This window comes from Hydra viridissima, unplaced genomic scaffold (assembly GCF_058129835.1).
Source record: "Hydra viridissima isolate aposymbiotic clone 2 unplaced genomic scaffold, HvirCarnegie_v1 scaffold_2, whole genome shotgun sequence".
NCBI lineage: Eukaryota > Metazoa > Cnidaria > Hydrozoa > Anthoathecata > Hydridae > Hydra > Hydra viridissima.
The window spans coordinates 1,474,473-1,500,896 of NW_028324301.1; the positions used below are offsets into that span (position 1 = coordinate 1,474,473).

A 26,424-nucleotide genomic window follows, 5' to 3' on the forward strand; every position below is an offset into this window, starting at 1 on the left:
ATTTCATAACTCATCAAGAATAATTTAAAACTTAAAATATGAATTAAAAGCAAATCTCTCTTTTGATTGTTTCATCGGAACTCCTAATAAAGAATTGATTTTAATCGTTGGGCCTTATCAGAGTTTCGGTACATAGTTCAGAATCTATCTTGAATATATACAAAATCTTTTTGAATTAACGAACAGCCATTTAAGAATACAGGGGTCAAGATCATCAACGTCTTCAGTCCTGTAATGGCCACTACGTACTATTTCTAAGGCCTACGACCTTTCAGAGAACTTACAAAAAAAGACATGTTAAAGTGAAAAATTTTTTTGTTTATACACTCGACTATGGCAAGTAGTATCAAGCACTAATTAATCTAGCTGAAAGAAAAATTCAAAGATATAGCAGTCATTATCTACTGCAAGAGGGGAATAGTTATTTTCGTCACTAACTTATGTCAATTCGAATGTTGGTATCCTCTTAACTTTATCCAACTGCTTCGGTGGTACTGCATGCATTCTACCATTTTCCATAACACTAAATACATAAGAACTCTCCATTTGTTCCAGAATTAAACTAATCCTTAAATTTAATTTCGTCTTCTTATCCGTAACTGACATAATAAATTAAATTGAGTCAAAGTTAAATTAGACGGATTTTTTCCCCCTTTCTTTTTTAAAACCTTAATCAGAGATATTTTATTTACTCACAATTAGAGACCAACTCTGAAAAACTAAACGTGGTACAAATGGTTTTAATAGTCGCAGCATTCACCCAACTTTACTTGCTTGAAAGTCTTTAACTTTAGTAGATATCTGATGAGCTATCCAGACAGATCGGAGCTTCTTAAGGAAATAGAAGACGTTAAATCTGTTTTAACTTCACGAAACGAATTAGTAGAACTTGCTTGTAAGAGCGACTTTATGAAACTTAGTATAATAATGTTGAAAATTTTAACATAAAAACACTACAAACTATTGAAAAAGATTTTAAAATCAATGACGCGCATGTACTTGCGTATAAACAAACTTTAAAAGACTTATATTTATAAATAATAGTTAAATAAATAGATAGGAGCCCCTTGGGTCTGTTATTTACAAGTTATTACTATTCTGTACTTCATATCAGCGAGCAACAGGTCGTATGGATTACACAAGCTAATGATAGAGCTAATTACCAGTGTGTCGTATATTAGCCAGAACACGACATGCATTGGTCTTTATTTTCTAGCGAACAAATCATAGCCTTAAAATTCTCATCAGTCTGCTTTGAATTATTGCCTTGTTTCAATTTGTTTTGATCAACAGTAAACTGTATGGCATTAGCAGCAGGTTTCGTACGCAAATAATACATACCTGTTTTAAGGCCCTGTAACAAACGATAAAAAATAAAAGAATCAAAACCGGAACTTAAGAAAAATCATATGGTCAAAAAATAAAAATGCCAAATACACACCTTTTTCCAACCATAAAAATGTATAGCAGTAAGAGTTGAGAAGCTTGGTTCGCCTAAAAACACATTAAAAGATTGACTTTGATCTATAAAAGCTCCTCTATCAGCAGCCATATTTATTAAAGTTTTTTGCTTTATCTCCCATGCTGTTTTATACAGCACCTTGATGTCAGGTGGAATTTCATCAATATTCTATAAAAGAAAATTAAGAAAATAAGAAAAATGTTAAATAGGGAAATAAATTAAGATAAAATTCAACCATTGTTTAAAAACTTACTTGGACAGAGCCATTATGAGCAATTAGAGTGTTCTTCATATTATCATCCCACAAATTAAGTTCAGTGAGATCTTTCATTAAATGCTTATTGACAACTTGAAACTCTCCAGAAAGCACTCTTCTGGAATAGATATTGTTAGTGTATGGTTCAATTGATTCATTGTTGCCAAGGATTTGAGCTGTAGAAGCTGTTGGCATGGGAGCAACTAATAGACTGTTTCGAATACCATGCCTATAAAACACAAAAAGTGAATTTATAGGTTTATATCTGAACTTTAAAGTAAAATGAAAGGTAAATAACTTAAAATAACCTACTCAGCAATTTTTTTCTTCAGTTCATCCCAGTTCCATAGATTTGTTGGTGTCACATTCCACATATCATATTGAAGTATTCCTTTACTAACTGGTGATCCTTCATAAGTTTCATAGGTACCATCTTTCTCAGCTAACTCACAAGATGCTTCCAGAGCACCATAATAAATTGTTTCAAATATCTGTCTATTAAGAAGAGCTGCATCATCTGATTCAAATGGAAATCTCATCAAAATAAATGCATCAGCAAGGCCCTAAAACATTACTAAAACTCTCCTATAACTAATCACACATATACCTAGATATACTGACAATATCACCTGACAGCATCAGATTACTAAAGAGATAATCATTTAGAGGATGCATCACCATACCCTTGTCCATTAGCCTTTAACAACAACAAGAAAATGAACAAGTTCTTTTATTCACTAAGTTGCACCAAAATCAACAAGTGTACTAAGCACAAGAACTTGTGTTAATTTATGCTCCCCTTTACGGCATTTTGCAAGGTCTTAATGCAACAGCCAAGATAAGAACACAAAGGATAATAGACAAGTATTGGCATGGAAACAAAAATCTCAATCGTATGCACAAATCATCATTTGCCATCAATATTGTTAAAAATAAAAAATTACAGCTATGTAAGTTGAAAAATCTATTAAATTTCAAAAACATTTCTTTAAAAATACAAATTTCAAATACCTGAACACCAATGCCAATAGGTCGATGCCTCAAATTGGACCTTTGGGCCTCTGGAACAGGATAAAAGTTCCTATCGATTACTTTATTGAGGTTTTTAGTAACCACTTTTGTGACATATTTCAATTTTTTAAAATCAAATACTCCAGTTTTTATTAGTTTTGTTTCACCAGATGGAAGTGTGACATTTTCTGTACTTACTGTTACAAAATTGTTAACTGATATAGAAGCAAGGTTACAGACAGCTATCTAGTAGTAAATAGATAGTAAAGGTAGTTGTTAAATTATAAATGAAAGTAAAACAGTTTTAAGTTTAAAAAAAGAAAATAGACTTTTACCTCATCAGCACCTGTGTATTCAAGGATTTCAGTGCACAAGTTACTGCATTTTATAGTTCCAAGATTCTAAAGAAATACTATGATTTTATGTATGCATAAGCTGTTCATGCATAAATGATATGGAATGAAATAGTGTCGAAATAAATGTTAAAGTTTTGACTTATAAAATGAATTCTTACTTGTTGATTACTTTTTCTATTGCAACTATCTTTATATAGCATGTATGGAGTTCCAGTTTCTGTTTGAGATTCCAAGATAGCAAACCACAATTTTTGAGCAGGAATTTGCTTTCTATATCGCCCTTCATTTTCATATTTCTTGTACAAAGCCTCAAATTCTTCTCCATAACAGTCTGCTAAACCAGGGGATTCGTTAGGACACATTAATGACCACATGCCTTTCTCCTCTACTCTTTTCATAAATAAGTCTGGTACCCAAAGACCAAAAAACAAATCACGAGCTCTCTAAAAAAAACCCTGTTGTTTAAGACGGCATTATTGATACTATGTTTATATACCAAAAAAGACTTTTACTGAAAACTTAACCAAAGTAAAAGTTTTAATAAGTGTCATTCAATCAGATTAAAAATAAAATGTAATTGAGATTTGACTTTTATAAGACTAAGATATTGATGTTAAGCCATTTACCTGCTCCTCTTTACCAGTATTTTTTTTTAAATCTAAAAAGTCTATAATATCAGCATGCCATGGCTCCAAATAGATAGCAATAGAACCTGGTCGCTTGTTACCTCCTTGATCAACATATCTTGCTGTATTATTAAACACCCGTAACATGGGAATAATACCATTAGAGTGACCATTTGTCTAAGAGGAGAAAATAAGATTATAGAAAATAAGACCAAAAGAACAGTATTACAAAGTAAACATTAAAAAACAAATATAAATGTTTAAGCTTATGTTTATATAAAATAATTACTCCAGCTATATAACTTCCAGATGCTCGAATGCAATGAATATGAACACCAATACCACCTGCCCACTTGGAAATAATTGCACACTGTTTTACAGTATCAAATATCCCTTCAATGCTGTCACTCTGCATAGCTAACAAAAAGCAACTAGACATTTGAGCTCGTGGAGTGCCAGAATTAAATAAAGTAGGGGATGCATGAGTGAACCATTTTTCTGACATTAAATTATATGTTTCTATAGCAGAATCAAGATCTTCCCCATGTATTCCAACAGCTACCCTCATTAACATGTGCTGTGGTCGCTCAGCAGTTTTGCCATTGATTTTTAATAAATAAGATCTTTCGAGTGTCTTAATAAAAAATTAGTATAAATCAAGAATGTAAAAGAAATTTTAATGCTGTGACAAGGTCATACTATAGTAATTATTCCAATAGTCAGCAATACAGCTTAAATAATTCTAGTTGAAAATTATACCTTAGAGGTTAGCACAATACAATTATTAAAAAAAGTTTAGCATAATATGATAATTATTCCTAAGGTCAGCAATATTAGATATAGCTTAAATAGTTCTAGATAAAATTATACCTTAAAACCAAAATAATGATATTCAAAATCTCGACTGGAAATTATTGCTCCATCAAGCCTCTACAAAAAGAACAGCTTTTTAGAAGAAAAAACATAAATAGCCAACAGTAACACACAAGTGACAAATTCAAAATTTTGTTCGCACAAAACTTAATGGTAAAACCAACTTATACATATTTACAGCTAACCTCCTTGTTCCTTTGTACAATATTATACACTTCTTCAGAAACCATAGGGCAATTTAAATTGACCTCTGGATTAACGAAGTTATATAGATCAGCTATTGTATCTACAAAGTAACAGTACTTTGATTTTATAAGATATGAAAAAAAAATGTTATTACAATATTACAAAGCTTTTCAAAGGTGAAAAGCTTTTATTTCAAAGTACTTAAATCCCTTACCACTAAACTTTTTTTTAGTTTCTTTATGAAGATTAGAAATAGCAATTCTAGCAGCAAGTAGAGCATAATCTGGATGTTTAGTTGTCATGGAAGCAGCAACTTCTGCTGCAAGAGTGTCTAGTTCTACAGTGGTAATCCCAGGATACATTCCACGAATAACTTTCCAAGTGATAGCATACTATAGGAATTTAAAAAAACATTTTACATTTAATGATTTATTAAGTTTTTACTTAAAGTAAATGTTTTATCAGATTCTTACTAAATAAAATATCTTACTGGTGAGATATATTTCATATCCAATCCAAAGCACAACTTTTTTATTCTGGATGTTATTTTGTCAAAATGACACTCTTCTTGGCGGCCTCCTGAAATTACAAATTTCTTTTCACAAGTACTCATTTCTAATAATCTTTATTCAAAAACAAATAAAATCTGAAAAATTGGTGTCATTTTTACCTGATGAAGTACTTAAAATATGATGACATATTTTTGAAATAATGTTCTATTAAAAAGAAATATACTTAACAAAGATATTTTACTTTTCCTTCATATAAAATAGTTATTAACACAGAGAATACTTCTTTAATTATGAATAAAAGATAAAAATTTTATAGAAGCACAAGAACTGAATCTTTGCAGAGAAAAAAAATCTATAGTTGTTCATTAAAATCCCTAGAAACAAGAAATCTTTGTTTTATGATTAAAAAAGAGAAAGATCTACTTATTTTATTAGTTTGTAGAAAGAAAATATTTTTCAAGTAATTTTATTACAATGTACTACTTTAGTATAAACTTATTTATTAGCTGAACACAATGAAATTCAGCACCCTTTAATTGCTAACTACTCAAAAACAACTCAGCAGATTTTTCTGATTGTAAAAAGCACTTTTTGCAATTGTCAGGCCAGCAACATCTTTATAAATCGAAAGATATGTTACCAACAAATTCAAGTATGTTCAAACTGAAAAATTTGCTCCCAAATGGCAAGCAACCTACTCCTGTGGTTTGAAAAGCGCCCCATACATTACTTGTAAGACTTTGAGTTTAGTTTGTATAGAAAACAATGCTTTAAAAATGGCTTTTGTCATTCATTAATAAGCATGATATGCCTACAATATTTTAGACTGATTTGGCTACAATTCACTACTCCAAGAAGAGTGGTATGAACAAAATGGAACCAAATTGGTACCTAAAGATATAAGGAACTATGTGAATGATTTGAGATGAAGAAGATTTTAGGAAAAGGCAGATAGTAGCTTCAAAACAAAGGAAGATCCAGGAGATGATGTCAAGTACTCAAAAAAAATTCAGTTTCTATCACAGTATCCAACTAAAAATGTAAAAAAGAAATAATTTATTAAGTTTCATTGTGTAAAAAAATTACAATTTTCAGTTAAGTGGTTTTCGAGTAATTAAACATTAAAGGGTGCTAAATTTCATCGTGTTCAACAGATAATTTAGTTTAATTAAATTGATAAAACAGATAAATAGAACACTAACAAGAGAAAAACTTAAATAACCTCTTTTAACAACAAACATGTTTGCATCTAGTTCAAAATCTTCATTTTGATCGTGGTTATGGTCAACCATGATGAGAGAAGATCATTTATCTTCTTTAAGAATGATATATAGGAACAGCCTGAGCCTGCTGAAGAGAAAATATCTATATGAATTTGGCGCCAACAGATTCAACTTAAGAGCCTAGAATGCAAAATAACAATGAAACAATTGAGTTCATTGTAGAGTGTAAACTTTCTGATGGAGAGTATTTTCGTTTCCAAACTCTTAATGTTCTAAAAGAGCTTCATAGCCAATAAGAAAATAATTTAATTTCAATCAAATCTAACTGAGGCGAATTCAGGGGGTTTCCAATGACGTCACCATTGTGTTGATATTTAAAAATAAGTTAATGATCTTTAGTCTTAACTCTATAAATATAATAATAGGAACAATAATAATAATCAAGATAACAATAACAAAAGAAATAACAACAGTGTAAGATAGTCATTTGAAAAAAATATATTTTACTCCGTCAAGAAAAGGTACCCTTTGCCATAACTAGTTATAGAAAAACATGGCAGAACTCAGTTGTATTTTCAAACGGGACCGAAAGAATCATATTAAGAGTTGTTCTAAAATTTAGATCTAAAATTTCTAAATCTGTATATCATTTAGAGTCTAAATGATATACAGATTTAGTTAGCTCTATATGATTGATTATTCTGACGAGAAATTTTCATCGTTTTCCGGAATGTGAGTTGAAATATAGAGTTAATAAACTACCAATATCAATGGTACATTAAAAATAACTAGATGTCTAACTTCCGCGTATTTTTTGAAGCAAAAATCGGCCATTATGGGGGGCAAATTTAACAAATCAAAAGCTTCGAATTTGTTTTGTTTTGATAAATAGTGTAAAGATTTTGCCCCCCATAATGGCCGATTTTTGCTTCACTTTTTCTTATGCCAATTTACGTCAGTTAGACATCTAGTTATTCTTAATATATCATTGGCCAATATAGTTGCTTGCCATTTGGCGGATAATTACAAGTGGTCCGGAACCAGCTCATAAATACAAAAATTTACTTTCTTTGATTTTAAATACTGGCTTAAAGCTATAAATAAATATGCTTGGAATGCCAAATTTAAATTATCAGGTTGTTGGATTGTGGTTTAAAGGTGTTTGAAGTTCACAAATTGCGGAAAGTGTTATTATCAGGGGCAAAAGTTGACCTCAATTCTTTTAGATATGCAGACTGCTAGAAAAAATTTTAGGATATTCTTATGATTCATAAAGGATTAGAATAAATAAACGGCACAAAGAATTTCACAAAGAAATAGTTTACAGTTTGTTAAGTTTCACCCGCCTTTAGACCTTTTGCATTTGAACAATTGATATGTATAGAAAAATTTAGCTGCATTCATTTGGATTTGTAACCACAGGATCCTTCCAAACCTGATGCATTAAATTAAAACAATTTTGTTGTCTCGAAATGTTGCATACTTCTTTATTGTTAATATTTTTCATAACTGGTTTTAATAATTTAAACAGCATGCTTTATACATGTATGCATCATTTTATCTCCTTCTTTTTAAACTTAACTGTTGCTTTCTCGCAGGGAACACCAAGTTGCAATATCTTCTCTTTTATTAATAACCCCCTCTATAAAATTTTCGCGTTCAGTTTATACTCGCTCATAATCCACAATTATCCCTCAATTAACGTCATAAAAGAAACTGCTCTAATTATATTTTTACAATACAATTATATACTAATACCAGGAAACTACATAATGTCAATTTTTTCTACCACTTTACACAATTGCTTCCGCGCAATTCAATTGAATTAACCCAACTTCCCTTCCTCGCATCTCTCCCCCTCCCCAACTACTGAACTTTGTTGTTTCGACTGTGAATCAATAGTATGGAATATTCAACAAGACTTTTCTTCTATATTTCAGTAAGATACAGAAAAAATAGCCAAAACTTCAATATGAAGAACAAGACATACACACACTTTATTTCTTAGTTAAAGGAAAAGATGAAGATAGAGTTGCAAGTTTAACTAGTGAAGAAGCAAAAGCTAAAGTTTGTATACTGATTCTTCAATATTATCCTGAATGTAATCAGATTCAGTTAACTGAAAAATTCAAAAGAAAAAATGGACGGCAACAAGTAGACATTTCTGTCTACTTACAATTTGTTATGAGAAATGGTTCCAGATGGAAATTGTAATGGCTGACCCACAACATAAAGACATGAGAAAAACTTTGCAGTGGGGGGCACCATCCAAAGCTTTTTGAAGATCTTTCAGTGAAGTCTAAAAAGAGAAAATTTGCAGAGATTACTGAAATTGTAAGAGTTACCAGAGTTTTATGCTCTATGAGAGCATGTTACCAGAGAGCTTGTTTCATGCTCTTATTTTAAACCAAAGTAAGGAAGGACAAAAAAAAGATACCGGGATTTTCAAATGGTTGAAAGAAAGTGATTTTGATGGATCCTTTAGCATATTATGCACTAAAACCTACTCACCAGAAGAGGCTCTAGCTTTAATATTAGACTCTAGACTGAGCAGGGCTGATTTTCAAACTATTCCTCAGGAGGCCTTAAAGAGGTTACCTACTATACCCTGTCTACAACTATTTAGTGAAGGTTAAGAGAAATTGCATACTAGAGTCTAGATTTAAAACCTCAAACTACAGTACTTCTGTTAGCCTTCAAGGAATACTGGACCAGACTGCAAACTGGGTTTGGAAAGTAATGGTTAAAACAAAATTAACTAAAACTAATACAACCTTCCTTTTTATAAGCGAGGTCAGATTCAATGGTTCAATTGAACAGTCTATTTATAAACATAAAATTTGACAAATCAAGTCAATGTTGTGCTATATGTAGGCCAATACGTCCACCACAAAGACATAAACAATATTGACAAAGAATAAATCTTCGTCATTTTACTTATCATCTACACTCCATGCTTAGATGAAATCTTTGCTGATAGATCTTCTAATTGAAGAGGTTCAAAATAAAGCATCATTTGTGTAAGGCTTCTAGAATGATAACAACTAAAGATGTTACAAAAAGGCCACCATTTTTTTTTTCTTTCCACTAAACAGGGAAACTCTATAATAAAAAATAAAGTTTTCTTTTGGTGTCTTTCAATGAAATAAAAATCAGATTTAAAATTTTTTTTTATGCCATGATTAGTGATTATATGAAATAAGGCATTCAAGTTTCGTTGAAATACGTTGGTGCTTTACAGAGTAAACTATTCGTAGCGTTTTGTCACCTGAAGGCTGACACACGATACTGGAAGTCTTTTTCCAACTTTATTTGAGAGTATCAGTAATGAACGAAATTTAAGAGATTTTATAAAATCTTTCGAAATAGGATTGCGTTTTAAGAGCTAATATACCATAATATTGAAATATTTAATCGTCCCCCAAAACGTGGTTCCCGAAATAGAAGTTTCAATATGAGCTGTAAAATGGTAATTCGAGTGTTTGGTGGACATGAATTTTAATTTTTGGCTCAATTACTGGCTCTGAACCACTGGAGTTGGTTTCTTGTTCAACATTTTCAGTCGCTGTGGTTCAACCATTGATAAAATATAACTAGTTGATCATTTCCTTAATTACGAAATGCATCATTAAATTATGCGGCGATCGCTAATAACAATAGCATCCCTAATTATTCAATTGAATCCTTAAAGACTTCTGATAAAAGCATAACAATAATGAGAGCATGACAAGATATTTCTTTTTATTATTAGGACGAAACATAAAATTAAATCTGTTTTTTGTTTTTTATTTTGGATAATTAAAAACGTAGTCTGAAAAACGACTTTTTTTTCTCAAAGTTAACTTTCTTTAACTTAATTTTTTTAAAATTAAATTTCTCTCTGAAAGACGAATTTTTAGCAAAACAATTGATACTAAATATGAAGCAGTAAAGTAAAAAAAAAACTAAACATCTTTTCACTTTTAGTTTGATGAAAATTATTTCTTCAGATTATCTAAGGTTTTTTTGATACATCAGTGACGCATAATAATTTTTCATCACTTTTTGATAAAGTTTTTCTTATTGGAACAGTTATTGACTAAAATGTAAGTGCTTTTTAAAACGTTCGTAATCTTGCCCCATGTTCCTCTATTCTGATTCTTCTCAAGACATTCTTTGCTTTTTCTTTCTCTTTATTCTTTTTTTCTTTTTTTGTCTCCATTGGTGTAATAAAGTTTAAAGACAAAATATTTCTATGATAAGTAAAAACAACGAGAATACAACGAGAGAAAAAAAGAAACTATTACATATAAAAAAGAAACCATTTAGTTAAAGTAAACGCTAATATTCGCTCACTTAAGTTTTACGGATATTTTATAAACACACAAACAATATTCTTAACTTATAATGTAAAAGCAAAAGGAAGTATATAAAAATAGTATACAGTCATTTATTTCAAATGAGAACTTCAATTTTGACAAAAATTCAATACTATTTCGTAAGTTCGGTCGCTTTATTTAAGTCACAAACTTTAAGTTTATAAATTTAACAATTATAAATTTATTGTAACCTTGTCTTTAAATGTAGCTTTATAGTAAGATTTTAAATTATTTTAAAGTTTCACTGTTTACGTTATTTTTCATTTTCAAGACTTCAGATGACTTTTAATTGCACAAATGTTAATTTCATCATTTCAGTTCTTTATTAATTTGAAATTTTAATATTGCGCATCACCTTATAGGTGTTAATTTGCAAAATTTTTGCAGATTTTTTTTTTGGTTACTCAATCATACAGATGTTAGTTTATGATTTTACTCGATATTTAACCTATTTTCAATATCAATTTTATGCATGATTTGAAATTTTCTTAATTTTGCGAGCGAGTTATTTTAGTAAATTGCAAATAAACATTACCATTTTTTATAAATTCATATATAAAAAATCATTAAGTGATGAAGTAATAATAATAAAAAAAAAACTTCGTAAAATTCTAAGAAAACCTTTTGTTCAATTTTATATTAGATGACCGACCTGAGTTACATGGTAACCAAACTGAGGGGATTTTAAGCTACATTAACTTTTATTGATTATTTTTATTTTTTTGAGATGAACGATACACTGTGTTATGCACTTAGTTAAAAAAAGTTTGACAATTTAATGCTTGTCTAATTTTTGAGCTAAATCGCCATGACAACATGTTTATTTATTTTAGAAAAAATTTTAGTTTTCATAAAATGGCTTAGAGTTTTAATTAGTCGTGGGCAGAAAGAGAAGGGGGTATTTCAAAATTTGATTCAAAAAATCCCAGGCTGAATACGCCACTATCAAATGTTAGATTGTGAATGAAATTTCTACACCCAAAGCATTTCATAACAAAATTATTTTATTTAAAAGACATAACTTTTAATTATCATTTTTGTAACCAATTAAATTGTGATAACTTTAAAAAGATATTGCTTAGAGAAGATCGCGACAATTTTGTTTTTCGCCTCCTCCAAAGAATCTTCCAGCGAATTTGTTTTATTTTCTTAGATACTCAGTAAGAATACAGTGTTCCGTTACCATCAAAATTTACCAACAGCATATTTCCTGCCAACTATGTGCCCCCTAAAATGGTCCGACTGCATCTTTTGTAGATTTTAGAATGATCTTTTCAGATGCTTGAATGTTACCATAACTCAATTGCACAGCTTAATGAAATTTTAAAAAAGGACATAAATAATATACAAGCTTGTTGACCGATCAGATGGTATCAGGCTTCTCGCTTATTAGATTTTGAAATGTAATAAATAGCAAGAGTTCTAAGTGCACGCCTAATGATGGCAGAGTGGGAAGGACTGGTTCTAGGTTTGTTCTAAGAACTTTTCTCAACCTAAATATCAGTCGCGACAAATAATAGTTTACCTTTACCGTCAAGTATTTGACGGTTAGATTTAAACAATTGACGTTAGTGTTTTAGTTGGAGACCAGAACAAAAAGGTCTAAATATCTTCTGGTTTTTTTCTTTATTTTTAGAATAAATTAATAGTAAATTTTCACCTTTTTGAGTGGTGTATTGAAAAATTTAATTTTGTAATTTGTGCAATAACTGCAGAAGCTTTTAAAAGACTTTCATATTGAACTAATTTAACTATCAAAAGAACTAACACAGGAATTGATTTTCACAGTGCTAATTTAGGATTAGAATTTGTTTAGTAATATCTTAAGCTGGGTTTCTGCGCTGATATATAAAACATATCAACGTTTTACGAAGCTAGAACTTAACTCTCTTGTCAAATATAAGATAGTAACATGCGAAAATAGGAATTAAATTTAACATGCAGCATGCGTACTACATAATGGCTTCCCATTTTAGTTGTTTTGATGATTTACCTACAATAAGATTACGCCAATTGTAAATGATCCTAACTGAATGCCGTCGCACGGTATTTATGTATGACAATCGTTAAATAGACGCAATTACGTTGTTTTAGAACAAATCTGTCATTATCAATCTCAGATGTTAGTTCTATTAAATTCTTGTATACCTAGTTTAAATTGCAACTAAGTAATAATTTAAAAGCGTAAATTATTTGTAATCCCTTATTATTAAGATGCTAAGTAATACCTCTTAAGACAAAAGTTTTCCCATATATATATATATATATATATATATATATATATATATATATATATATATATATATATATATATATATATATATATATATATATATATATATACATATATATATATATATATATATATATATATATATATATATATATATATATATATATATATATATATATATATATGTATATATATATATACATTTTATGGTAACTTTTTAAAAAAACTGCAATTTATTTTCAAATTTGTATTTTTTTAAAAACAGCAATGTTTTTGAGCTAATGTATCAGATAATATGGCATTGCAAATATGGAAGCCTACACAGTTTCATGAAAAGTTTGGTGTTGGTATGTTGTAATATTCAGTCATTAAAGATTAATTTATGAGTTAAATTGAAATGTAGACAAATCTTGGTGTTTTATTTTGCTAAAGTTTGTAGAAGAAAAATTGAAGCCAAATATTTAATCTAAATGTAAGCATTCTTTTTTAAGCTATCTACAATTTTTCGTCAGCAAATCATTATGGATTATCTCTAAGAGTTGGTGAAACTGTTCAAATTGCTGAAGAGACTACAGGTTTGCATAATAAAAAAAGTTCAAATTCAAAATTACAATTTAAAATATTGTAGAAGTTAAATAATAAAAAAATGATTTAAATTAAAAAAAAAAACTTTTTATTATTTGAATTTTGATAAATTGATTATAGATAAATTATTTTTTGTATATGAGAATTTTATTAGGGAGTCAGTATCTGCTAAAAATTAAGCTGTATTTTTGTTTTTACTTAAATTCCGCAACTTAAACTTTTAAAATGTTCAGAAGCTGTATGAAGGAAATCGCCCTTTTAGCACAAATATATATTTATATATAAATTATATATAAATGATGACTTTGTTGCAAAAATCATTCTTGCCAACTGCTCATCAAGCATGGTCTTTTGAATTTTACTGGTTCTAATAACAAGTTGTAACAATAACCTAAAATTAGAATTTTTATTTAATGGACAATTATTATTTATATTTTCTGTCCGTGATCTTTTTGAAGATACATCTGAATTAACTTTTTCTGCAGAAACTGATGATGATCCTAAGGGTTGTTTTCTAAAATCAACTAGACTGTATGAAGAGGCAGCCTGAAGTTCAACCTCTAAAAAATAATATTACTTGAATTATACCAATTACAAAATCTAATTTACTATAAATTGGGTATTATCACCTTCTGTATTGTCTTCATGGCAACATGAAGACAATACAGAAGGTGATATTACAACATTAAGTGTACTTTCATTCTTGCCACCAGACCCTGCAGTTCTTTTTTACGTATCTTACATCTTGCTTTATAACTTTTGCCACTCTTTGTTTCAAATTTTTCTAATTGGACCACACTGGGTTAGATCTTCCAGAAATTGTTTGTTTTTGTTTAACATTTTTTAAAAAATATTCTTGTTTCTATAAAAATATAACAAGAGTTTTAAACCATTTTAGTGTAACTTTCCTTACTTTTAGCAAATAGAAACAATTTTTCTAAATAATATTTCAAAAAACAACTTTATACTATAGAAACTTAATAAAATCCAGAAAAACCTCATTCACAGACTGTGAAAACAGAAACCTCAGACTGTGCAGAAGGATAAGGTTAAAAGAAACAGTTTTAGAGTGCTGAGTATGCTTTTGATTATGCCATAGTATGCCGGTTAGGTACAAAAATCATAATCTACTATATTATTTCATATCACTTTAAATAGTTATAAATTCATCAAAAAAAACTTTTGATTTAAATTTAAAATATCTGATTTTTTTTAAAGTTATGATTTTTTCGAACCCTGTATATTATTATAAAATGTAATGAAAAAATTAATCAATTTTTTTAACACACAAAAAAAAAAAAAATGAAAAAAAGAAAGCCAGTATTTTCAATAATTACATGCACTGTACATTGTGTTTACTAGTTGGATTTAGAAATTTGAGTGTAAATGTTTTTATCTACATTTTTTGGTATTTTTTAAACATTTTTACACATGCATAAATGAGTAATGTTGAGAATTGTTTGATCAACAGATTGGTACAAAGGATGGTTAATAAAGGATCAAAGCAGAAAGGTAAAATATGTATACATATATGGGTATATGCATTTGAAGTAATAGCATTAAATTAAAAGTACTAAAAATGATTGTAACAAAAATTAGGACACGTGTCTAAATGATCTCGTTTGCAAAAAAATCCTGGTAAATGATGATAACTAATAATAATGTTTATAATTATTGCTTTTCTTTTTATTTATCTTTATATTTATCAACTCTTTTTGATTTCAGTTTTCTTTGTTTAAGAAAATGCCTGATTTCCTATAAGATTTCTTTAAATACTGATAAATTTGATTAAAATTTAATTTGTTTTTCTTTTTCAAGGGTATCTTCCCCAAGAACTGTATAGCTTTAAAGGAAGCAACTCTTAGCAATCCTGGGTAAGCTAACTATGCACATGAAGATAGTTTTTTTGTTGATATATTTTTTTATGGCTTTTTAAATATGTTAAATATTTTATAATAGCAAATAACTTACTAACTTAAAATTATTTTAGTAATTTTTTAGTAATTTTTTAGTAAACATGTTTCATAGATAAAATTGGAATCATTATTGAACTATTAAAAATCTAAACTAACACTATGTGATGCTATGTGACACTATGTGATTCTATGTGACACTTTTTGACACACGAAACAGCTGCTTTTTTTTTTTTTGTATTTGAGTTAAATGCTGCTATAGATATTTGATAAATAATCAAATAAGTGTAGTTTTTTAAAAACCTATAGAGTAAATTTTAATCTTCTTTGATAAATGGAATACTGCAGTCCATATGAAATTGTTCGCCCAATAACTGAACCAATTGTTGAAGAAGTAACTAGAGTTTTAGAAGAATGGGGCAAAATATGGAAAGAATTCTTTCTTGTAAGTAAATATTTCAATTTCAATATTTTCCATTTGTTAGGATCAAAATAAAGTTATGTTTATAAAAGTTATGAAAAATTTCCCTCTTAAAACTTCAGTTTTTTTGTTCCAGGAAAGAAAGTTTGCCATGTTCACAATGTTAAGAAAAGCTATGCACCTACTAATTGAATGTCGGAGAGAGATCATTTGTGGAAAATTAACTAAGGTTACAGCTTTTCTCAGTTGTAAACAATTCTTTTGTGATCTTTAGCTTTTTAATTTTGTAACTTTCTATGCTTTTCCAAAAGGATCAGCAGCAAGAAGTAAAGACCAATATAACAAATCAAATTGACCTTGTTAACAGGTGAGGCTTAAGCAAGTAAAAATAATTTTGTTTTCTAAATAAGCTTACATTTGCAAAAATATTTTTAAAGTGATGTTATTTGTATAAAAAGTTATCAGCATGACCTTTTTTTTAAGTACAATTTATTAAATTTGATTGTGTTAAGTGATTTTTTAATTAATTTGCTTTTTACAGTAAACTTGGTTTGGATTTAGTTCCTCGTATTGAAGGGGAAGTAATTGACTCTGATTCAACTAGCGTCACTGAGCTTTACTTTATACATGTGAAGAGTGCTGACTTGATAATAGAGATGCAAAATTCTCAAATGTCTATGCCTAACCGTACTTTATCTAAAGTATCTACAGCTAAGAGAATATCTCACAGTGCGCCAGGAACTCTTGTAACACATATTTTTATCACATTTAAAAGCCTAATGTGCAACATTTCTGATGCTGCTTCATTGATGTTTGGACTCTACGATCCAACTACAAATTCTTACATTAGGTATGATATACGGTATTAGATAATAAAAAGAGTATTAAGCTATGCTTTTCAGAAATAAAAGGCGTGAATCAACAGTCAAAATAACAAAAGTTCACATAACATAATAAGCATCACAAAAATTTTACCTTGTTAAAAAAAAGTAATAAAAATGTTGAAAAAATTTTGTGGTCAAAAATTTTCTATTAGTTGAAATAACAAAAAGAAATAAAATAATTGAAATATAAATGTAGTTAAAGTAATTGAAATATAATTGAAAAAAAAAGTGCTGGATGAAGGTTACTTTTTTAAGATGTTTTTGTTATTTTATCAACACATGAAGTACTATGATGAAATGATTGATACTTGACTCAACTGCTTCATCATAGTTTCATCAAGTTGTCAGTAACCTGATAAAGTACTAAGTAATTGTTGTCGTAATTAATAAAGTAATTGAGACTCAAAAATGTAAAACTTTTTTTAGTAATACAAATTCATAGATGAATTTCTGTAAAAAAAAGTGATCCAGCAAAATAGCCTTAAACAAAACATCTTGTGCCTTTTGATGCTTTCAAACTGTTTGAAATTGCATTTGATTTTGACTCCATTTTGTTCATTTGTGCAATCTAGAATCTATTAAATGTTTGTTGCTATGCTACAACAGAATTATTTGGACAAAGAAGATCACTGATTATGTTTTCATAGCCATTCATACACAGGTTTTGCCTTACAATTCCTACTTTGTGCCATGAAATCCTTCCTAAGTGTAAATAATGCCTTTCTTTTCCATCAGACACTGATAATTTTTATATTAATGATTGTGATGTTATAGTGATAATTGCTTTCACAAGAAACTAGAAATTTTTGTTACCTTAGTAAATGCTAGGTAAGTTGAAGACAATCAACTTCATTAAAAATTGTTCAAGATAAAGAAAATCTGTAAATTGCATTAATTGGGACGATCTGTATCATATCGTTCATTTTCAAAATCTACTATTATACTAGATATATTGAAAGTAATTATCAGTTAGAAGTTTCTGAGAAACATGAACATATGGTTTTTTCAATGCTGTTCTCACTGAGTGCCTAAAAATTATTCTCTATTTTTTTTAAAATAAAAGTAAAATAAAATTAATTGCAATGTGTGGAATTTTGTTATAAAAGTAGATAAATTTGTGGAAATAATATTTTCTCCTAAACACTTTTAAATTTGGAGTTATAAAGTAAGTTAGTTTATATAACTAATCCCTTTTTGCTATACAAATATTTATTTCTTAGTGAAATTTTTATGGTGAAGCTAACTAAGTTTGGTATGCCTACTAACATTGATTTCCTTGGAAGGCAGTATGCCGTTTTTTCAGTAAGTGACTTAATTTTTTGCAAGTAACTTATTTTTTCTGTAATTTGCTTTTTTTTATCTGAAGTTAACTTTTCTAGAATTTTTTCATCAAAAATTTTTTTTTTACGTTTCTTAAAATTGACATTATAATTTAGGATCTTAAATCAACGGACCTTCAGAAAGATGTTTACCTGGTGTGCAAAATATATAGAGAAGGTAATGTTATTAAATTTGGAGTATGGATATATTTATTAAGTTTTAACCTTTTATTTCTATACTCATTCTAGGGAAGTTAATTGCTGATTCCAAAAAAACAGCAACTGCAATTTACAGAAGACCTTTTGGAGTTGGAGGTGAAAAATCTTCCTTTTCATTTTCATATTTTCTTTCTGCAAATGATTTGTAAAATTATATTTTCTCTAAGAAAATAATAGTTTTCAAAGGTTTTATTTCCTTATCAATGCTGATATCTATTTCTCCATGTAAGCATTATCAATCCAGATATTTTTTCTCCAAGTAAGCTTAGGTTTAAATATTCCTTAAAATGTAAACAAAATAACCTTGTATTTTTAAATGCTTCTGCTGATAAAATATCTAATTTAGTGAAATATTTAGTGAAAAAATTTAGAAAAAATGATATTTTTTTTCAACTTGTTGATGTTTTTCAGTTCTTTGAATACTTGTAATTTTTTTTTGCAATCTTTTTCTTTGTGATCAAATACAAATTCAAGGATTATGGTTATACTTATGCATAACCTTATTTTATATAAACTTATAAATAAAATTTTCTTTATGGCAAAAACTTATACTAAACATATTTGTTCGTAATTTTGTTTACACAACTACATGGACATTCAGTCAGATATCCAATAACAATTGTAAAGTTATATTTCAGACATTAGATAACATTTTCATTTTTGAATCATGAATATGTTGATATTCAACCAACTTAAAATTGAAAGTTTGGCTTGTGATTTCAGTGTGAATTCAACATATAAACTGTTAAATTATTTAGAAATCAAACTCTTGTACTTTAAAATGTTTATTATATACATTTCTTTTGAAGTTATCATTTATTTGTTGTTCTTGTTTTAGCATTTGAGGTCTCAAGTATACTTAATGGAGAATATGAAGATGAAAAAGAATTCAATATTCAAATATTTAGGTCAGTTATTTGAAGAAGTTTTGTTTTTTTTTTTAAAAAAAGGGTACAGCATCTGTATTGTGTGTTTTTGGTGTAAGGTTTTTATTATTTTGTTGTATCTTTTTTGATGTATAACATTAAATCTTTTTTGGCATATATTAGAGGTACAAATAAGTTTTACAATAAACAGATAAGATTTGCAAAACTAAAATCTTATCGGACCACCTAATAATATTCATATTACGTGTCATGTTGCTGAAGTGTAACCAACATATTTGCTTTGTGCTCTAACCATCTTAACCTTTTGTGCCAAAAAACACAATTTGCAGGAAGCACTGCCTCAAAACCTATTTGTACCTCCAATAGTGTTCAGTATTCTTATGTGCTTTTAATGTATATGTGCTTTTGATGTATATTATTCAGTATTGTATTTAAAGCTTTTAAAATTTAGTTGCAATGAAGCAGATTTTTATATGGTTGAGGATTGCATAATCAAGAAACAAACTGCAAAGTATAGTTCATTTGGGTCAAATCCATATGGTGACTTTAAATTATTTTTATTATTTTTCAGCTTAATTTTTTAAGCAATAAGAAAACCAACATTTAATAAAATTAAGATTAAAAATTAGATTTTTCAAATTTAAACTATGAAGAGGACTTTTTTATTGTCTCATTTTATGTTATTTCCTAATCGATTGTTAGCTTAACCATTTTTGAACTAGTATTTGAAAAAAATGTTTGATGTTTATTTTATAAAGATACTCAATAATAAAAAAATAGTAATGATAAAAAGATTTAATTTCAATACTCTGATAAAGAATCCTTTTGTACTTTATAATTTAATCTTTTGAACATTTCAATGTCAAGAAATCTATGATTCTTACTGATACTAAAAAACGAAGGAATTTTTTAAACTTAACCATGGCTTATAATTTATATTGACTTAAAACTTACATAAATGATGTTACTTACCTAAATAAAATTAATGAATTTCTAGTTATCATAATTCATGGTTTAGAAGTAAACATAGCATCTTTTTTCATGGTTTGCAGTTTTTTGTTTTTTGGGGGGATTTTTTTTTGTAAATGACATCACTTCCAGGATAATAACATAGCTGCATAATTTACATTAATATGCTTTTACATTTGCAGTACTTGCAGTATCAGGTTTTTTTTCAGGTGTTTGTATTGGTTTGAAGAAGTTATTTGGTGATGTGGAAAAGGTTTTTATTTAAGTTTTGTTTCTAATCTGTTGCATTTGCACAACCCCTTAACTTAAAATGTCAGAAAATGTATGTCTGATATCTCATCGTTATATCAGGTTAAATCAGCATTTCCGATCAAAAAAAATCTGCCTAACTTCTTTAATAAAAGAAACTACACAATGCAACTTAATTTGACCTTTAAAAATGTCCTTCAATTAACTTAAGTAGTTTATTAAATTAAGTAGTTAAGTAAGAATCCAAATTTATCCAGGAATAAAAAATGCTTTGAAGGTACTTTTTGGTGTTAGAAGTTAAAAAGACAGAAAAAAAAAAAGGAAGTTTTTACTAAAAAATCAGTTTGAACATTTTCAACAAATTTTTTATTAATAAACATTAAATCAGTTTGAACATTTTTCAAAATATTTTTGATTATGTTATGAAAAAAAAAGATGAAAAAAAAGCTTTATCAAACAAAAAATCAAACATAACTTTCTTTTGTTCATTTCTCCATATTTTTTAACTGAGAACGTCATAAAGAAATTCAAGAAAAAAACAAAGTGCTGTAGAAAGAGACAAAGAGATTTCTGTCTCAGTATGAGTAAAAGCTCCATCTGAAACTTCAGCTGTCTGAATGACCTCAGCTAGGACACAGTGAATGTAAACTCTAAATTGAAGATATAAAAGAAAATTTGAATTGATGAAGTTTTTACTTCAATTTAATGAGAACATTACTCAAAAAAAAAACATCTGAAATTTAAAAAGTTCTTCAAAATAAAGTTAATTATTTTGTAGTGTTTTCTGATGTCTGATGAATGAGAATACTCCCAAAACTGAAATGTTTAATGTCTTCTTTGATTTTGTAAAATTGCATTTGGGTGACACTGTACACAAAATATATTTAATCTAGTTACAAATAAATGTCTAAAAAAACTAGAAATTATTTGAACAATTCACTGCTGAAATTCATTGATTTTAAAAAATTCTGTTTTAAAAGGATAATTTAGGTATGGTGTATAAGAAACAAATTTTGATAAAAAGAAAATTTCCACTAACAGATTTTATATTCTTCTTTTCTATTCTGTTCTTCATCACAATAATCAACCTTTTACTCAAAAAAGGCCATTTATTGTTATTTAAAATTGAAGTTTTTTAGTAGTATCATTAAAAGAAGCTTAAATTCTATTACAATAAATTTAAATTAAATTATTGCCTAATAAAAAATAATCTGTTACAAAAATCGTAAAATATTAAGTTGTGATGTACAAGTCTGTTTATTATTGTAAAAAAGAGAACTCCCTATAAATTATGCTATGAATTATAAAATATTTAAAAATCCTATAAAATTTTAAATTTAGATTGCAAGTGAAAAGGTTGGCTGCATTTTGGTCCCAAGACTGGGGTTTCCTGAAGTTATATTGCCTGGTAAAATTCTAATTAAACAGAATGTTTTTTTTTTTTTTTTTTTTTTTTCTCCTATTTTAAAGTTTTAAATTTTAAAATAAAGTTTGTTTTTGCTTTTGTTTTGAAATTTGCTTAAACTAAAAAAAAAAACAAACAAAAAAAAAACAAAAAAAAGAAACAAAAAACAGAAAAACAGTTTTAAAAAGAGGTCAAAGAAGTGATATTGTTTGATACAAATTTCATGCAAAAAAATAGATTAGTATTTTAAAATCAGAAACTGTTGGAAAACTAAATTTTTATCTTGTAAAAAAAAGACAAATAATTATAGTTTGGTAACACAAATAAAGTACCTATAGTCATGTGAACATTATGGTGGTATTTGGGAATACAATGCTAGTAACTCTCTGGCTGCCTACAGCATCAAGAGCAATAAAGGTTTTTGCAGTTTATAGTAACAAATAGGTTGTGATATATAACCTGGTCCAGGAATGTAAGATAAGATTATTTCTGAAACTGATACATAAAATATGTTTTGTAACAAAGTTTGATTTACTTAAATTAGATTTTAAAAATTTTTTCTTCTTCAAATATTTGTTTTTATTATTAAAGCCTTTTTGAAAGAGGAAAACTTTAAAAGAATTTTAAAAAACATCCTGAATGTTATTATTGTATTTGTTTTTAAAAAGATGGTTTCTACTTGTTTTGTTTTTGACTTGTTTTTAAAGGATGGTTTCTACTTGTTTGAAAGTTTTGTACTTTTAATTCTTTACAGGTTATGTTAGAAATGATTTCTTTGTAACATTATTCAAAGCTGAATTTGATAAAGGTAATATATGCTAAAAGCAATTTTTGTTTAAATTTCTTTTTCTGTTTTTAATGTTAAATATCTACAAAAAGTAAATTACAAAATTTACTCTTTAAGGTTCAAAATCATCTGGAAAAAATATTGAAGTTGCAATGTGTGTAGTTTCTGACAAAGGACAAGTCTTCAATGTATGCAAAACAATTTACTGTAAAATTATTTAAAATCATAGTTATGCTTAAATAAAAGTTTCAATAAATATAATTCTTTGGGTTAGGATTGCATGTACATCGGTAGCGATAGTGAACCAGTTTCAGAGTATCACTCATTTGTTTTATATCATACAAATGTCCCTCACTGGAATGAAACAGTCAAGGTTTAGAAATGTTACTATTGGTTTAAAATGATTTTTTGTCACTTTGCACTGTTGCTTCTTAAAAGTTTGCAATACAACAAGTATCTGCACATTAATTTCATCCACCACTTCCATTACATTTATTGCTTCCATTACATGATTGCTTTAACTTTCTTATAGATAACTTTACCAAGTGAGCAATTCCATAATGCGCATTTAAGATTTACTTTCAGTCATTGTTCTCGAAATGAAGGTATGGTTATTATGGTCATTTTATGATCATTTCTTGTTTAGTTTTTAAAAATTTCTTGTTTATTTTTCTTTTAATGTAAGAAAAATTATCTATTAATCTAATTTTTTGTTTAAGGAAAGATGAAAGGAGAGCGAATGTTTGGTTTCTCATTCATTAAGCTTTTACAAGTTGATAATACTGTCATACCTGATGCTTCATATGGATTGTTTATATATAAAGTATTAATTTGATATATAGTATGCATTTTTACTTAAAGATCCTTAAAACAAGTTAGCGTCACAATTGTTTTGCTTTTTTTCTATCCCTAGTAAATTCTTCTTGTTTGTTATTCTTAATGTCCTGATTGCTAATGTCCTTTTTCTAATCCTGATTGCTAATGTCCTGATTGCTTAATATTCCTTTTTTCAACTATTATTGATTTTGGTTTTAGAATTCTTTCAAATATTACAATTTTAACAATAGTTTACTGTTAATTACTCTTACTATAATAAATACATTTATTTATTTTTCTGGTTTTAATCTTATAACATAATTTTAATATATTGATAGTTATTATATCTCTAATCTTATAATATTACAGGTATAATTGCAATACATTACAGTTAATTGCAGCATATTGCAACATGTAGTGTTGTAGCATTTGAAATTTATTTTTTCAGCTTGATAATTCTATCAATTTTGTGCAAGTTCGAAGTTACCTCCGATTGCCTTCCAATCAAGCTGAATTATCAAGGCAAGAGGAAAAAGGTGTTGTATTTGCAGGCCCGCACAGAAATCCAAAAGAAAGTTTAACCATCAAAACTTGCTTGTGCTCCACGAAGCTCACACAGAACTGTTAAGTATTTAAATTCACATGAAAAAATTTTAAATTTTTGCAACCTAGTTTTAAGCTCTTTGAATTTTTGAAATGTTCTTTTTCAGCAAATATCCAATGCTTATTGCGTTGGAGAAGAATAACAAATGAGGAAATAAAAGAAGCACTTGATGCTTTGGTTAATGTTTCTCCTGATGAAATTGTCAAGGTAAAAAAAATTTTTTTAAACTAAAAGTTTTAAATTCTAAATGAATTTTAAATTTTGTTGTTAAAGAAGAATTTTGTTTATATGTCGGATGAAAAATAGTTTTAACAAAGAATTCAGTTTATAAAAGACTAAACTTGTTTGTTTTTTGTTCAATTACTTTTTTTTAGACATTTAACAAAATACAGAATTTTTTTTTAAAAAGGTTTGTTTAATGCATCTTCCCCATCGAATGATAAATTTCTCTTTCCTGAATAAATTCCAGATTCACAAAGAGTAGCTTGTTCAGATTTGCTCCCAATTGTGTATTTCCCTTTTTTGAAGTTTGTCAAGAGATCTGCAATATCTGTGTTAGATAGTGAATTTCTAGTCAAGGGTAATTTCAAAGAATCTTGTTTTTGTACTTCTCTTTTTTTGATGCACGATCCTTTGCATCCTCGAAAAAAATCTCGAACAGATCTGCGATAATGTTTCCAAAATATTGTGCAGGCAATTGGTACAATTGTAGCACTAAGGTTTGATAAAACTTTTGAAATAATGTTCAACTTTGGTTTTACATTTGCATTGCTCACTTTTGCAATTGATAAAATCCAGTCTGCTAACCAACAAAGTGTGCACAAGCTAAATATGATTGTGACCAGTTTGAGTTGGTTCTGTGAGTTTTTTAATGCTCTGGCTGCTGATGAATTACTGTTATTCTTATTATATGTTTTTAGAGTTCTTAAATGTACTGTACTCATTCCGAATAGACACAGAGCAATAAATGCCAGTACCATTCGTAATATTGTAATATAAAAGTTACTATTTGATCTTAGTAAGGCTAAGCCACTGATTTCTCCGCATTTAGAAAAGTTCCCACTTAAAACTCCAGTATTAAAAGATTCCAATGCATGTCCACAAACTGAAACCACCCACGTTGATATCAGCCAGATACTTACAACAATTCTATGGTAAAATTTCTTTTTTACTCTGCAGTATTCAATAAATGAAAGTAGAAGCAAACACTGTACCACTTCAGATATACAAACATTCCATATAAATTTAGTGGCATTACACATCCCATTTTGTAAAACCCATTTAGGCCAGCCTTGTAACACTGCAATTGCAAACACAGGAACAATGTATACAGCAAGAATAAAGCTGCAGAATGCAATGCTGGCTAAATAAATGTTAATGGCTTGCTCTTGAAACTTTTTATATAAAATTAACACCACAATTGTCAATAAATTTCCAATAGTCCCCACAACCATAGTAATAATGGACAGAATTGCAACATAAAGTTTTATGTCTAAATCTAAATCTCTTTTTAAACTATCCATTTTTGTTGAAACTGTTCTGGATTAAAGAATCTTCTTTAAGTCCTTTTCCTTTAAGTTTTTATGTTTTATTAAATGTTTGTTCAGCTGTAAAAATTTGATTCATTTGTGATAGTAAAGTAAATTCTCTTTACAATTTGTTAGAAAACTAACTTGCATTTGCTTATGAACAACTGTGGTTACCTAGCAACCACTGTTTTTATGTTTTTTTCAGAATTGTTTGTTTTATTTTATTACCTTTGATCTTGAGCTCAAAGAATTAGGAATTAATATAATTTTAATCAGTTTACTTTGTTTCTTTTAATAAAATTGCTCCATAAATCTTTAATAGATTTTTTTTAAGAAAAAAAAAAAAAGAAGATAAATCAGAATAAAAATAAATCAGATTTCTTAAACAATAAAAAGAATGATTTATCATGAAAAAAAATCTTGTTGAAAAATTTATGCAGTAAATATGCAAAGGAATTACTTAACCAAAAATAATAGTATATACCCATGTGTAAAATATATACCCATGTGTAAAATATATACCCATGTGTAAAATTACCAAGAGAAGAAAAAATAATGCTATACATGTTACAGCTTTAGGATAAAGTATGAAAACATAATTTGTATGAAATAAGTGATATAATTTGTATATAATAAATGATATAGTTTGTATATAATAAATGATATAGTTTGTATATAATAAATGATATAGTTTGTATATAATAAATGATATAATTTGTATATAATAAATGCTATAATTTT

General features: G+C 27.9%; 3 protein-coding genes across 5 annotated transcripts in view; 1 reads left to right on the top strand and 2 right to left on the bottom strand.

Moving 5' to 3' along the window:
• Window positions 1–961: 961 nt before the first annotated feature.
• Window positions 962–6,914, bottom strand: LOC145181877 (ribonucleoside-diphosphate reductase large subunit-like). Of its 2 annotated transcripts, none has more exons than XR_016449733.1 (14): window positions 6,505–6,914; window positions 5,261–5,349; window positions 4,985–5,162; window positions 4,770–4,870; window positions 4,582–4,641; window positions 4,001–4,345; window positions 3,712–3,888; window positions 3,244–3,528; window positions 3,065–3,141; window positions 2,730–2,975; window positions 2,031–2,281; window positions 1,716–1,947; window positions 1,442–1,630; window positions 962–1,354 (listed from the first exon to the last, which is right to left on the bottom strand). XR_016449733.1 is itself a non-coding variant. In XM_090078309.1 (14 exons), the coding sequence occupies exons 1-14, from the start codon at window positions 6,572–6,574 to the stop codon at window positions 1,178–1,180; spliced, it is 2,466 nt and encodes an 821-aa protein (XP_089934435.1). In that variant the 5' UTR covers window positions 6,575–6,914; the 3' UTR covers window positions 962–1,177. The 2 variants fall into 2 exon arrangements, 1 of the variants encoding a protein (XP_089934435.1); XM_090078309.1 differs by having other exon boundaries at window positions 3,065–3,130.
• A 5,970-nt stretch (window positions 6,915–12,884) lies between these two features.
• The window catches only part of LOC145182153 (dedicator of cytokinesis protein 3-like), a 33,704-nt gene continuing 20,164 nt past the window's right edge, over window positions 12,885–26,424 (top strand). Inside the window, exons 1-23 of one of the 2 annotated variants that reach the window (XM_090078556.1) lie at window positions 12,885–12,985; window positions 13,362–13,443; window positions 13,588–13,671; window positions 15,153–15,193; window positions 15,500–15,555; window positions 15,943–16,039; window positions 16,152–16,244; window positions 16,327–16,382; window positions 16,557–16,865; window positions 18,120–18,201; window positions 18,336–18,396; window positions 18,468–18,533; window positions 19,276–19,345; window positions 19,776–19,864; window positions 20,503–20,546; window positions 21,884–21,950; window positions 22,702–22,755; window positions 22,852–22,922; window positions 23,009–23,107; window positions 23,267–23,339; window positions 23,454–23,557; window positions 23,999–24,173; window positions 24,261–24,361. In XM_090078556.1, the coding sequence (XP_089934682.1) occupies window positions 13,392–13,443; window positions 13,588–13,671; window positions 15,153–15,193; window positions 15,500–15,555; window positions 15,943–16,039; window positions 16,152–16,244; window positions 16,327–16,382; window positions 16,557–16,865; window positions 18,120–18,201; window positions 18,336–18,396; window positions 18,468–18,533; window positions 19,276–19,345; window positions 19,776–19,864; window positions 20,503–20,546; window positions 21,884–21,950; window positions 22,702–22,755; window positions 22,852–22,922; window positions 23,009–23,107; window positions 23,267–23,339; window positions 23,454–23,557; window positions 23,999–24,173; window positions 24,261–24,361 (1,944 nt within the window). In that variant the 5' untranslated portion in view covers window positions 12,885–12,985; window positions 13,362–13,391. Of the gene's footprint in view, window positions 12,986–13,361; window positions 13,444–13,587; window positions 13,672–15,152; window positions 15,194–15,499; window positions 15,556–15,942; window positions 16,040–16,151; window positions 16,245–16,326; window positions 16,383–16,556; window positions 16,866–18,119; window positions 18,202–18,335; window positions 18,397–18,467; window positions 18,534–19,275; window positions 19,346–19,775; window positions 19,865–20,502; window positions 20,547–21,883; window positions 21,951–22,701; window positions 22,756–22,851; window positions 22,923–23,008; window positions 23,108–23,266; window positions 23,340–23,453; window positions 23,558–23,998; window positions 24,174–24,260; window positions 24,362–26,424 lie in introns of those variants that run through there. The other variant, XM_090078557.1, reaches the window with a different exon arrangement.
• Window positions 24,499–26,230, bottom strand: LOC149891502 (uncharacterized). Its single transcript, XM_090078560.1, has one exon. The coding sequence runs from the start codon at window positions 25,675–25,677 to the stop codon at window positions 24,556–24,558; it is 1,122 nt and encodes a 373-aa protein (XP_089934686.1). The 5' UTR covers window positions 25,678–26,230; the 3' UTR covers window positions 24,499–24,555.

What these genes read in the sequence shown, in the direction of transcription:
- LOC145181877 (XM_090078309.1), bottom strand. Translation starts at nt 6,574, where the DNA reads ATGGTTGACCATAACCACGATCAAAATGAAGATTTTGAACTAGATGCA. An exon ending in CATGTTTGTTGTTAAAAGAG is followed by an intron (nt 5,350 to 6,504) that starts GTTATTTAAGTT and finishes TTGTAATTTCAG; the next exon opens with GAGGCCGCCAAGAAGAGTGT. An exon ending in AATACACAGGTGCTGATGAG is followed by an intron (nt 2,976 to 3,064) that starts GTAAAAGTCTAT and finishes ATTTACTACTAG; the next exon opens with ATAGCTGTCTGTAACCTTGC.
- LOC149891502 (XM_090078560.1), bottom strand. Translation starts at nt 25,677, where the DNA reads ATGGATAGTTTAAAAAGAGATTTAGATTTAGACATAAAACTTTATGTT.